The following is a 14,855-nucleotide window of genomic DNA, read 5'->3' on the forward strand; positions in this document are numbered from 1 at the left end:
TATAGAAATAAAATCCCATGTGGTTAAAAAATAGAATTCGGTACTAGTTTTTATTAATGCTATAATGAACACGAGAATGTTTTTCTAATAATTTCATGTAGCCCGAAAACCATAGTACTTATGTTCTTTAAATGCATAACAATATTGGTAATTTTCGTCTTTACACAACTATATTTTACTTTCAGGTTGCAAGTCTAGGTATCGAAGTACTAACATTCCTCGTAGATAGGCTGGGTCATGACTTCAGGCCATATTTACAAACTGTTTTACCCGCCATAATAGATCGTCTAGGCGATTCCAAAGATACTGTTAGAGAAAAAGCTCAATTACTTATATTAAAATTGCTGGAGAGGAATGTACTCAAGCCGCAGACATTATTTGATAAATTAGCTTCTTCGTTTACGCACAAAAACGCCAAGATCAGGGAGGAGGTTCTTAGGTGTCTGGTCAACACTTTAAATGAGTAAGTACTGTTTAATTTTAAATTGTTGTAGATTCGAAATTTTTATATTCCAGACATGGAGCACATTCTCTCACCTTAAGTAAATTTATACCGGATATAGTGAAATTACTTTCCGATCCGACTTCTTCAGTGAGGGATACGGCTTTTAACACACTTGTGGACCTTTATAAGCATGTAGGAGAAAAATTAAGGGTGGATATTGAGAAAAAAAAGTTAATTCCTCCGGGAAGGTGGCCTGCTTTGGAGGCGCGCTTTGATGAAGTGAAAAGAAACGGTGAACTGTTGCCCACCGCCTCGAAAACGATAGAACGTAAGTATAGTAAAAAACGCAGCTATCAGTTAATATTTTATAGAATGTTTGATGTATATGATGGTGAACATAAGATGATACTACATTTTCGCATAATTGACAGGGTGTTGTGAAAATCCTTAATAATAATCCTTAAGTGTTATAGTAATATTTTGGTATTTGGTTACACTCTTTCAGCTTTAACATTCTAAGTAGTTTTTTAGAAATTATTTTTGCGAATACAGCGAGCGAACTCTAACTCGATGGAAAGAAAATTTCTTTCTATTATAAAAAAGAAAGGTGTAAACCCTACTTTTTGGTCTCAATTGATTCCGATCGTGTAGAGTTCGGGTTGCCGTCGGCAGCCTTCGGGAATGGAAATATAGAAAAACGTTGTATAGTCTTGCTATTATTCTTGTCTCTTTTTAGTACGTTGCAAAAAGATATATTTTATTATGTTGGATGACGTTTTTGTAGCAGGTTTAAAAATCAACAAATTCCCTTAATTTGGTAACTACTTTTTACGGGTTTAAAACGATCATTAACTTTATAAGACAGACTATGGACGCCCCGAGATTGGAGAATTCCCAATTGTTAAATTTTGGAATTACTCTAGCGTTAGATAAAAATGGAAAAAAAAGAAACAAACTGACTACAGTATATTTTCAAAAAATTACTTAAAACTAAATAATATTAATTTACTTATCGAAGTACAGTAAATTTGACAAACACAGACGGCTTTTAATACGAGTGTGTGGAGGTATCATTCCCTAGTGGGGTGATCTTCGTACAACCGCTTGCAGTCTGCATTTTTAAGGTGGGTCTGCGCAGGTTCTTTTTTTCCTTTTTTTTTCATTTTAAGCAATAGGAATTCTTATCTGAAAAAAGTAAACCAAGCATCAAATATTAGAATTTATTGAAAATAAAAGAAATTATATATCGGTTTCTAACACTGGGTATAATCTTTCTATTCTTAATTCAATCGTTTGTTCTTCCTCTTCCTCCATTTCTAAGGCAAAATTTAAGAAATTAATAATTAAATTTTATTTTTAATACTAATATTAAAATATAAATCTAATAGTAAATATAGGTAAACTAAAAAAAAAAGAAAATATATTAAGCTATAATAAATACACACTGGGATAGGGTAAAATTAGGATAAAATTCGCCGTGTTATCGATACCCCTTGTGAGAAAAATAAATAATCATAATCAAATAACATTGAATCTACTTCAAATCTTCAAAAACAAATAAAATAAATCTTTTCGCTTCGTAAAACGTGAACATCGGATAGAACAGAAACAATAACAAAGCAAACCTGACTTAAAAGATCGATAATTTCGAAGGACATTTCTGCAAGTGACATTGTTGGCTGGTAAAAATTTCCATTAGCCATAAAAATAGGCTAGTGTTTGTAGATCGGCTAGTATAAAAAACATAGAGAAAAGGTTAGGGAGTACTAATCGCACATAGAAAGACATTTTCTTTCTATGTTTTTTCTTGTCTATTTCTGTCTATCGAGTTACACAGTTCCGTGCAGATTGCTTACCTTTCTGTGGTCAATCAAAGTGCTTTTTATTAAATGAGTAGCTCCATATTATTCTGGTTCCACCGTTTGTAGTGTTTCAAACAAACAACACAACGATTTTAACATATATTTATTTTTGGATGAATAGTCTTGCATGATAATTCAAGAGTGCGTGGACGTGCTCACATCCTTAACCTAGATTAACGTTTTACGGAGTGCTTAGCGTCATGCCAAATGTAAGGTCTTGTTGGGCATGTTCGGGTTCAACTAAATTAAAGCTACAATTCTTAAGACATGAGACCGTTAAACTTCGTTAATTTATATAGAATACTCTATATACAGGGTTTCCATCTATAATCTGACACATTTTAACTGCTTATAAGTCGAGAACGGAAAATGACAAGGAAAAAAATTTATGATTTTCAAAGGCGGATTTCTCAAAAATTTTAAATGTAACACCCTGTACTTTTTAATTTTACATGAAAATCTGTTAAATCCCCTTTCCGAAAATGTATAAATTGTCTTAAATTCATTATTTTTTTTTACGGAGCCAATTTTAGTAAATGACACCTTTTTGGAAATTTTCCTACAATAAATACCTATAACATTGTCAGTTACTAACATCTTCATACCAATCATTCTCATAAATAACATTCTCGGTATCAAGTGACAACAATAACAATTGTAGCTTGGCAAGGAGGCTGTGAGTTGCACAATTTGTTTTGTTGGCTTCAACTACTGTCAAATCTTTTTACGTCATTCGTTGGGCAGTCCCAATCATTTGATTTCTATATGTATTTTTGCATTTTTTCATATCTATTAGGAAGATAGCTCAAACGACAAATATGTCAAAAAGTAAAGTACATAAAATTCTAAAAATAATTAAGTTTAAACCCTACAAAATTGAAACTTTCCAAAAAATAGAAAATCGCGCCCTTGAAAAAAGATATTTAATGTGCGAAACACTACTAGATCTTTTTAGAAATGAGCCGGATACCAATTTAATAATGTCTGATGAGGCAACATTTCACATCAGTGGTCGATTAAATAAGCATAACTGCCGAATTTGGGGAGATGAAAATTCTCGAGTGTATAACGAATTTGAAAGAGATTCTCCTAAGCTGAACGTTTGGTGTGCAGTATCGAAATCTAAAATTTATGGGCCATTTTTTTTTTCAATAGGCAACAGTGAATGGAAACAATTACACCGATATGTTGGAAACATTTTTTTATCGTCAACTTCAGCAGGATGGAAGACACGGTCTACTTCCAGCAAGACGGTGCACCACCACACTTCTCCAGGGTCGCAAGGGATTCCTTAGATATTACTTTTGGAAACAGATTGGATAGGGCGAGCAGGTCCAATCGAGTGGGCACCTTATTCTCCCGATCTAACCATTCCAGATTTTTGTATATGGGGATTGGTAAAAAACCGTTGGTACAATCCAACCCCAAGAAATTTGGATGAACTGCGCAACAACATAGTAAACGTTTTCAACCAAATTACACCGCGAATGCTACAAAACGCCTTCGGCAACTTATTTCTCTGTCTACATTTGTGTTCCGAGCAAAATGGGGGTCATATTCAGCAGCTAATTTATTAGTTATAAATTAAAATTATTTCTTCAATTGTTTGTTGTTAAAATTGTTGTAAATAGTTGTAATTTAATACATAGAATAAATACTTTTTATAGACATGGCAATAGCGCAAATTATTTAATTATGATCATGCTAAAGCGATACATAGGCAATTACCAGAAAATGTTCATCAATCACCGAATATGTATTCTAGAAAAATTTTCCAAAAAGGTGTCATTTACTAAAATTGGCTCTGTAAAAAAAAATAATGAATTTAAGACAATTTTTATATTTTCGGAAAGGGCATTTAACAGGCTTTCATGTGAAACTAAAAAGTACAGGGTGTTACGTTTAAAATTTTTGAGAAATCGGCCTTTGAAAATCATCAATTTTTTTCCTCCTATTTCAGGTAAATTTTGAAACTTGGCCACATTGTCAAAAAAAACACTTCAAAAATATTGATGAAGTTCTGTGAAAACCGCATATTGTTGTCATTTTTCGTTCTCGACTTATAAGCAGTTAAAATGTGTCAGTTTATAAATGGACACCCTGTATTATTTATTATTTTCGTTTGAAGTGAATCTTCTTTTCTAAAAAATCAAATCTAATTTACTAATGTTAACCTCCATATAGTAAAATTCAACGATTTTTTTACGACCTAATAACGTCATTTTTTTACAAAAAATTTTTCACGAAAAATGTTATAATAGATGAGCTGGCAAGGAAAACTTTTTACCCTTTTAGAAGTTTAAGCAAGGGGGTAAAAATATCAAATATTGATAAATATCTGTCAGGAAACTTTATTCTTTTACGGGACGGATCCTGTTAATTTATTCATACACAAACGTAAAACGTACTTTTGATTCCCAACTTGGTATGTCTATTACGTAACTATTTTAATAAGTTTAATTTTTAACCTCTTCAGATTCATAACACAGTTTTTCACTGCCATCTTTGAATCTATTTGCAGTCATATTCACAATATTTAATATAAGCTTGTATAAAAAAATTGACATTTTATTTAAGAAGCTAAAATTACATAACTCACAATTCTGATCTTTATGTTGTTTATAGGTTTGAATATATTTATATTTTTCTTACTTCAAACTACATATGCATTAAAAGACTTTTAGCAATTTAGTGGTATAGGACATCACACTGTGATCACAATAAGCGCATCGATTTATCGGTTTCAAGTCATTCTATTTCCTACACTAAATTTAATTCAGATTAAATGTGGAATTTTATTTCTTCTTTTGGCTTTGTTTTGGCTCCTACTCCTTACCGGCAATTTGCCAGCTTATAACTTAAGACGTAAAGTTACGTTTGACTCTTGACCATATTTTAAGTTATTGATTGCTTAATAAGGTAATTTGATTTTTAGCTTGTTTGGTTCTGATAGTGCAGTGATTTTTTCGTATTTCATTTGTTAAAGTCACATTTGAAACAAAATGGGTGGTAGTGGCTGGGGTTGACGATTTCTCTAAAACTTTTTTTCCTGTTAAGGACAGTTTATAAATTTTATGAGCTTTTTCCCTTTTTTTATAATTTTCTGTTTGAAATAAGCGTAGTCAAAACAGAGGTATTTTAACTTTATTGTATTTCAAAAACCTATTAATTATTTATAGGAGCGTCAGACCCTACTTTTCGTGTTTTTTGACATATAAAAATTTATATCTTTGGTTGTATGGATAGCGGAACGATGAAACTTTACATGTCGTCTCTCAATGAAGAGAATTTGGATCCGTAAAATTTTTTTTCCCGGTACCCCTAAAGGGACCGTTAGCACCTTAAAGTCAAAAATTCGTAAAAAAAATGGGTAAAATTCCTGTTTCCGACAAGATCTCAAATTTAAAGCCTTCAATCGACCTGAGATTTTCAGGACATAAGGGTTCTTGGGGGCGTCATGTCTGTGTACATTTTGGTCCAGATCTGTATACACGATGAGTACTTATAAGTGAATAAAAGTGAGTAAAAAAAATTCAAACTGCTTCAGAGGCTAAACGATAATTCGAATACAAAAAATGCTTTGGCAAAAATGCGTAGTTTTATAGGAGAAATTACATATTTGGAGCTTTTTTTGATTTTTTTTTAGCGAGTTACGGCATTTTCAGTTTTTCGGAATTTTTTGCTAAACGGTACTTAGTTCGGAAAAAACGGTTTTATGGAAAAAAGCTTCATTATTTCACTTTCAAATGCCATATAAACGAAATTTTTGTGAACCATACAGGGTGAGCAATAATTAACTTTTCCTATGAAGGTCCGACACAAGAATCATATTTTATTTAATAACTTTCCAGTGGCGCGACCTGGACGATTTTTATTTTCAGTTATTAAATACAATAATAAGTCGATTATTTACGTGTAATTAGAATTCTTCTAACATTAATAGTTTTTGAGATATTTTAATTTTTGCGTTTTATTTATTTGCGGCGTCCCTGTACATTATTAGAAAATGAAACATCATCTATAAGGTCCCAAATTTTGTTTTACAATACATACTAAAATTTCAGAATTCCAGCTACATTAGAAGTACCGAAAAAATGCGTTTTTCTCAAAAAAGTCAATTTTTCTGAATTTTTTTCGTTAAACGTCACCACAAGGGTGAAATAATTCATTATGGTCACCAACAGTAGGTACCTCGGCATGTTTTTTTTTTTTGAAAGGGTGTCACAGTTTCGTTAAATTTTCAATGAAAATTATCTAGAAACTGTCAATTAAGGATACCGTCTAATAAGAAAAACTCTGGTCTTTCCAAATATGTGCTTATCAATTGGGAAAATTGTATATTGCGGGCCGGAAATATCGGCAAAATTTTGACGTTTTAAAAAAAATGCCGTTTTTTTTCACTCAAAACGAGGCCAAATATACCGGGTGGTGCGTCGCCGAGCGGAACATAGGAAATCTCATGTAAATTTTAAGGGGGTCAGTTATTGGCCTCTCTGTACATTTTACAGAAAAAATGTAAGATAACTTTTTGAAGAGACCAATCTGGCAAACCCTCGTGCAAAGTTTCAAACACTTTTAATAAGCGAATCTTGAATTATTCAAATAAATGTAATTGCAAAATTACCAAATTTTCGGTTCAGGTAAAACCAGACACTAGCCACCTGCAAACAATTTGTTATAAGGCTTTGTCAAATCTGACGTACAGCCGAATACAAGAAATGTTTTTTTTTTGGTGGGGAAATAAAGTGAAAACATTTCAGATACTGCTCTAAAACTGTTTCCCGCATAATGCCACTTAATTAAGGCTATTTTTTCGTCGATTGAATAATTCATACTTATTTTCAAATATCGACTGTCACTGATTTATTGACACTTTTCCTCACGTCAGTGACAACATTCATTTTACTCAATAATTTCATTAAGTTTCAACTAATGAAAGCTAGCACGGACAGTAAAATGGCAACAGAATAAATTAATCGCGGTACACCGTGACACGAAGCAGAACAAGTAAAGATGGTACTTGGCCGCACGTGTTTCTGCGATGAAATATTTCATTATCCCAATACAAAGCAATGGCTTTGAACCTATTTTTAATCTGTCGGAAATATATTCTGTTCTCTATATGTAGTATCTTCTATCCTTACATACTGTGTACTTGAAAACTTCTTTAATTTTATATATAATTTTATTTTTTATTAATATAATCTTTAATCATTCACATTTTCTAAATACGTCGACCTGCCTGTAAAATATGGACTTGGATCATATAATGGCTTAGAAGCCTCTGAGGATCGAGAAAACAGTTTTTTTGAGTTATCAAATTGGTTGTCCACTAAAGCTAAAAGAGACAAAAATAATAATTTATCATTTTTTTTACATCCAGTTATATTAAAGGAGCTTCAACTGATATAACTGATCAACATGAAAGAATACTACTTATTTTAAAAAACATGATTGTGGGCATAAATTTCCTTTTTCTTTTCTTGTATGTTATCTAAATCTTGAAGATTGTCCCCTTATAGGAATTAGCTCCATTTTTTTGATTAATACTTTAATTTTGGAATTTATCCATAAATTAATTAAAAAATTAAGATTTTTGCCTCTGCCCAATATTCGCAATGTTTCTCAACGTTAGACGTTCGGAAGGTAATAATATTAATAAAAATGTATGTAAAGCTGATATGACTTAAAAATCAACTGCGCGAAAAGTTTAAATTGCATTAAAAAAACTCATAATACATAAATAAAGTGTAAAAACATACAAGCATAATAAATAAAACCGAAAATTTTACCATTCTGGATGTTTATTTATAGAAAAATCTAATACCATCGTATAAAGTCTCCTGTTCTATTTTTTTACCCGGAGGAGCGTATTTAATCCGCGTTTAAGTGTTTATACGTTTACAAACGAATGATCACAATGGTCCATGCATCAGTTGCTGCATGGGATAATAATAATTATTGTAATAGGTTGTTGTATATGTAACCACGTTTGTGTTTTATGATTATGAATTTCTTATTTAAAGCGTCGGCAGACGAAGTCGACAGAATGTCGCGTGCACCTTTACCTCTCAAAAGGGCCACTTCTAGTGCCACAAGCAAATCAAAAGGAACACCAGTGAATCCGAATACCGGTAAGTTCTCAGACGGTACAGTAGTACATTAAGTTCACTTTTCTTTATTGTAACTAACTTTTACTTTGCTGCTATTAATTTTTTTAATTTTTTTTTCATTTCATATATGATTTTTCTTCATCTTTTCATCATTTGAACAGTTTTGCGGAGAGTTGAGTCGCTCAGAAAATTCACCCTTCCCGCTGCATGTAAGTTTTATTATACTTTCGCCTATATTTGTGCTTTATCTACTGTTAGGGTGTTGGAATTTTATTTTTGTACAGAACAAAGTTAGAATAATCTATAGGGCTAGAAAAAATTACAAGAACGGCCGATTATTCCAAAATATACACCGGTTATCAAAAAACGTTTTATATAAAAAATGTAGGGTGGTTAAAAATCTACATATCACTGAAAAATTAAAATATACAGGGTCGCTCACAAAGTTGTGAAGAATGATTATATTTTTTAGATGGAATACCTTGTATATTGTTATTTATTTTGAATGTCGACTCAATTTTAAACATTTTTTATTAACTGTGTTATACCTAAATTCATTAGTTTTCTAGAAATCGGCGTTTGAAAAAATAACGGATAACGTTGCATAATGCGACATACGTTGCATAACAAATCTGGCACTCATTTTTTCTCTGTCTCTTGTACACATCAGCCAAAGTAATGCTTATAAGCATTTTTAAGCGAATTTCGCATGACGTTTCCCTGTCTTGAGACGATGTATTCGCTACAGTCATAACAAAATTTCTTTTCTTTACAAACGTTCATGTACGAGCGCTGCTCAACATTCAATGACAAAAAGAACTTTCACTTACCAATAACGAGAATGAGAGCTGAGAATAATTATCAGCAACAATACAATAATACCAACATCGAGTATCTGAAAAACCCGACCTGATGAAAACAATCAAAAAACTGAAGAAACCTTCTTGTGTCCACAAATTTTTCGAAATTTGTAAATCTGTGTTATCGAAATTGATATAAATTAGAGTTTTATGAAAACCTTTGGAAAAGCTAAGTTATGAAAAAACATTTTTGTTGGCTATTGTTATCAATACAATTTACTAAACGGGCTCTTTATTCTAAAAGCAAACGAACCCAATTCTATAATATTTATTTTGTAGTTGCAAAATTTTAAAACATTTCTAAAATCTACCTTTCGAGAAATCAATCGCCCCAGTTTTCGGTGATCTCCTCTATAAGAATTAACAAATAATAAATTAGCCTTTAATATAGATTATAATTTAATGTAACTTTATAAGAGTGCAGTAAGTAAGACCATAAACCATTGCAATTAACATTTTTGGTTCAGCAGATTGCCCTGCAACACTTTTATAATCGCCACCTCTTTCTTATCCAGGAAATAAGAATGAAAAAAGGATGGCACTTTTAACTTTTCTTCTTAAGATTCGAAAACTCACACCATCCTCCAGTGATTTATTGAACTATATTATAAAGGATATATACATAATAATATACATAAAGGATTACTAATAACTTATTTATCACATATTCTGGAACGTTATCTGAAATGCAACTGGGGCACTAGCATTAGTGATTTTATCAAAAACCTCTGAGACCATAACGAAGTTCTGTCACATGTACCTAAATCTAGAAAATTTTAAAATATTTTATCTCAATTTGAGTTAATGTTATATAACTTCTTATATTAAATAATATAACCGTTTTTGCACCTTATACATATTTTGTGCTACTTGGGAAGAAGAAGGACGATAGTAAAACATGATGGTTATATACAGATCGTGTTTTCGTTCGTTACTTATAGGAAACCACATAGAGGCGAAATTTTGCAACGTCGCGCGTGTACGAGTGCTTGCGACAGAGCACCGCCCCGGCCGGCCCGAGGACGGGATTAGTAAACATCTGACTTTCGTGGGAGCTGCGTCGTTTGGCGACAAAATGTCCCAAAATATTACGCGAAAATCCAGGCATTTTTAAAATATTTATTCTAATGCGGGTTTTACAGATATGACAATGTGTAAAACCCGCATAGAATTGTAATCTTAAAATGTCTAATATGCTGTGTTTTGCATAATGAAAATTAAAGCGTTATTCTTATAAAAAATAAAATATCAACTCTGATAAAAATATAATAAAAAATCAGAAATAAAACTCTAATAAACAAACTTAACAACATATCATTTTTTAAATAAAAGGCTCAAATAAACCGCCTTCTTTCGCTAAACAAAAACTTAACCTATCGTAAAAGCTATTTCGCACCTCCAAAAGAGTTTCAGGTAAAATGGAATTGGCATCTTCGACAATTTTATTTCGCAACTCCTCTAAATTTGTTGGCCTACTAAATTCATGCTTGTAAATGGTCTGCTTAAGGTAACCCCACAGATAAAAGTCATTTGGAGACAAATCTGGAGATCTAGGAGGCCATTTAATATCGCCAGTCCCACTAATAAGGCGGTTAGGAAAAGTATTGGTTAAAAATTCTTTTACCCTAGCCGCGTTATGAGCAAGACAGCCATCTTGCTGAAAATAAACCGATCCCAGGTCTACATCAGGTAGGATTTGAATGGCAGAAAGAACTTGCTTTTGCAACAACTCAAGGTACTTTTGGGCGTTTAAAGTGCCATCAATAAAAAATGGCCCTGTAACATTGTCACCCAAAATACCTGCCCAAACATTCAATTTTTGAGGGTACTGGGTACGAAACTGAAAACTTCTGTGCTCGTTTTCCTGAGACCAATAATAAACAATGGAAGGATTGTGTCGTGCCATGTAATGGAAAAGAAGATTCATCAGAAAACAAAATATTTTTTAAAAAATATTCGTTTTCATTTGCCTTTTCCATCATGGTTTCACAAAATTCCATTCTTCGCCACTGGTCTTCAGGAAATATTTCCTGAGTTTTTGAATACTTGAAACATTTGCACCCATATTTTTTCCAGATACGAGCAACAGTTTTATTGCTCATTCCCAGTTCCTCTCCAACACTTCTAGTGGACCGTGTCGAATCAAGTTCTAGGGTACTGCAAACCATTTCTTCCCGCCGTTCTATATCCTGGGACCGCTTCAACAGGTGGTTCTTGACGTTTTGTGTGGCATTTTTTACAATCTTGAAGACAAAAAGATGTCTCAAAATTTGTAACCACATTTAAAACCGTTTTTGCACAAGGAATCGGTTTATTCTCAAATGTCACTGAAAACCCATCTCTACATTGTACTGCCGAATTGCCTCCATAAAACCATTTAATTAGTTGAACTCTTTAGGAAGGGGTATAAACAGCCATAGTGAAAAAAAACACGAAAATAACGCTCAAAAATTATTAATGCAACGTGCAGTAACACAGCAGTGAGGTCTGCTGACTCCCGGTTCAAAAAATAAAAACGAAAAATTCCGCCGCCTGTAAGCCGCAACTAAGCGGTGTTGCCATTATTTTGGGTAATACGTAGCTCACGATAACACGATTTGTATATCAAATATATCAATATATCAAAGGAATTACTTTTATTAATATAATGTTTATTTCCTTACTAGCTGGTGCAGTGGATGAAGACATCTTTATTTCGCAATTCGAAAATGTGCCGTCTGTAAAGATTTTTTCGGCAAGAGATGTCACAGACCTCTTCAAGTCGATACACGAAATCTTATCAGATCCCAGTAAGGACTGGAACAAGCGAGTAGAGGCGGTAAGTAAACTTGATTTTGACTTTGATAACAAGTTTTAAAAACCGGATACATTTTTAGCTGAAGAAAATACGGTCTTTAGTCATTGCAGGAGCGTTAAACTACGATGAGTTTTATGTAGGTCTAAAAAATCTGGATATAGCCTTACAGGGCTCGGTAAAAGACTTGCGTTCGCAAGTGGTACGTGAAGCGTGCATCACCATAGCATATTTATCACAAGTTATAGGCAATAAATTCGATAAGATTGCGGAACTTTTGTTGCAGCAGTTGATTTTGCTTATTCCAAACTCCGCTAAGGTAAACTTCTGATAATATTGTATTCGACACGTCTTACATTGATGTGCGTTTCTAGATTATGGGAACTTCTGGTGATTTAACTGTTAAATTTATTTTAAAAAACATACACAGTCCCCGATTGATTCCAATTATTACCAGTAACATAACTACCTCAAAAAGCAAGGAAGTTCGTAGATCCTGTTGCGAGTTTGTAGAAATAATACTTAACCATTGGCCGACGCATCCATTAGAAAAGCATGTGGCCTTACTTCAGGATTGCATCAAGAAAGGTGTGGCAGATGCCGATCCTGAAGCTAGAGTTTCTTCCAGAAAGTTAGTTTGTAGATAGATCTTGAAACTTTACGCATTAACGTCATTGTTTTTAGAGCATTCAGAGGCTTTAGGGACCACTTTCCAGAGCAGGCAGATTTCTTGCTGCAGTCTTTGGAGCCCAGTTATCGAAGAGCTTTGCAAGGCGATGGCATGTCTGCTAGTTCATCTAATAACAATTTGAATAGTTGTTTCAAGACGCCAAGACAGTACGGAAAAACTATGACGGTGCAGAGTACTTCAGGTGAGCTTTCCTTATTTTCTGTTTTCATACTTGACTTTTGGACTTGTACCACTGAATTATTAGATTTTTGGGGTTTGATCTTAACGATGGTTTTTTTTTAATCAGTATTCTTTGATTAGAAAGTGCTTCAGATAGCTAAGTTAAATTAAATAAAAAATACTAGAAGAAGATTTCCAAAGACAGTTATAATCTATGAATGGCAATAAAATCATTTTGACGATTAAATTGTCTTGACGATTTCAGTTTAATTTTTCTTTGTGACATTAAGAATAACCGTTGTACAATATGAGTACTTTCTTAATCTTAGGTTGTTCTTAATATTTAATTGTTTATTTATTTTGGCCAATCTAATTTCAAATCATATAAAAAAAAAAACAACTTACAGAAATTATATTGGTAAATATATTATATATTTTTTTTTATCAGAATTCTGAAGCGTATTAGGATTCATAATTCTTATAAAATTATATAATTTTAGGAGCACTATATATTTGGAATAAAAGTAAAATAAAAACAATTTTACTTCTCTTTCCTACAAAGCTTAAAAAAATTAAATAAAAGATAGTTAAAAAAAAACACAAAAGCATAAACTGCATAGAAAAACTATTTGAGTCGCTGAAAAAAAAGCATTCATTCATTAATGTCTAAAAATACTAGCACTTTCACCAGTCATATTCATTATATTGATATAGGTCCCATTTCTTATTGTCGGCCAGTTTAGTTATCGGAATTTAAGACATTCTATGTTAAATTAGTGCTTTTAAAGGACCACTTGAATTATACTTTAAATTAAAAGAAATGATTAAAAGGCTAATTTAAATGATTTTATCAATGCTTTTTATTGGATGTTCAGACCCCTAAAAACAACAAAAAAATCATGAATTCTTTTTAAGCTTTTTAAGTTTGAAAATCATTAATATTGGTAGCAATGCAATTGACAATATTAATCTCTACTTAAGTTGGCAACATATGGGAAACTTTTTTTTGTTAGTTTTAGGAAAAAAGTTACTATCTATATAAAAGGTCTCTATAAAAAGGTGCAAAACCTATAATGCAATAATCAAACATCAAATTCTAGTAGTCATATACGTTTGCATAAAATATGAATTTTGCTCTAGAGTAAAGTTCTTATTTTTGACAATATCGAAAATTGATATAAAAAGAAGTTGCTTCGAACTAACACTCAAATATGCAATTATATTCTGTCACTCAAATTAAAGATAATGCAAATGTAAGTGTTGTATGCAAAGTTACCTTTTCAGCACACCTTGTATTTAACAAAAAAATACTACGTTTATTTAATATATTTGCTAAGGCCTTCAGTTTTATCGCATGCTTTTACTGTAGACATTCCTTTTTAGCTGCCTTTTTTTGTTTACGGCTTGGATATTTGCATGAAAAGATGATGTCTGAGGTGCATATCTAAGATTTAGAATAATTGGTTCAGTACTTTTCTGCTATTGTTGTATCCAATACTGTGTTAAAAATGAGCAAAAATAAGTATTTGCGAAAACAGTGGCGACTTAGAGTTCTTGATTTAAAAAGACAAGGTGTAAAGCAGTGCATTATAACAAAAAATTTGGGTTTAAGTGAAGGTGTTTGTTTTAAAAATTTTGAAGAAGTTTCGGCTATTTGGTAATATTAATAATCAGCCAAAATGAGGTCGCCCTAGGAAAACTACCCTGCATGTCGAAAAATGCAAAAAGATTTTGATAACTAGCCCGCATAAGTCACCGTCCCAAATTTGTACAGAAATTCACGAATATTTCAACACAAATCAAACGGTCCAACTGTCAGAAGGCGCTTTTGTGAAGTTAGATTGTTTAGAAGAGTTGCTGCTAAAAAACCATTATTCTAAAAAAAAAAAAAATTGAAAGGCAAGACTCCTGTTTGTTCAAAGGCATTTAAA

General features: G+C 32.2%; 1 protein-coding gene across 3 annotated transcripts in view; it reads left to right on the forward strand.

Moving 5' to 3' along the window:
• Positions 1–14,855, forward strand: part of LOC126748598 (CLIP-associating protein 1-A) — a 77,258-nt gene that overhangs the window by 14,088 nt on the left and 48,315 nt on the right. For all 3 annotated transcript variants that reach the window (XM_050457945.1, XM_050457954.1, XM_050457962.1), the window contains exons 3-10: positions 186–463; positions 517–773; positions 8,334–8,441; positions 8,582–8,629; positions 11,947–12,098; positions 12,157–12,393; positions 12,449–12,705; positions 12,759–12,946. In XM_050457945.1, the coding sequence (XP_050313902.1) occupies positions 186–463; positions 517–773; positions 8,334–8,441; positions 8,582–8,629; positions 11,947–12,098; positions 12,157–12,393; positions 12,449–12,705; positions 12,759–12,946 (1,525 nt within the window). The remainder of the gene's footprint in view (positions 1–185; positions 464–516; positions 774–8,333; positions 8,442–8,581; positions 8,630–11,946; positions 12,099–12,156; positions 12,394–12,448; positions 12,706–12,758; positions 12,947–14,855) is intronic.

The sequence above is a fragment of the Anthonomus grandis genome, chromosome 2 (assembly GCF_022605725.1).
Source record: "Anthonomus grandis grandis chromosome 2, icAntGran1.3, whole genome shotgun sequence".
Taxonomy (NCBI): domain Eukaryota; kingdom Metazoa; phylum Arthropoda; class Insecta; order Coleoptera; family Curculionidae; genus Anthonomus; species Anthonomus grandis.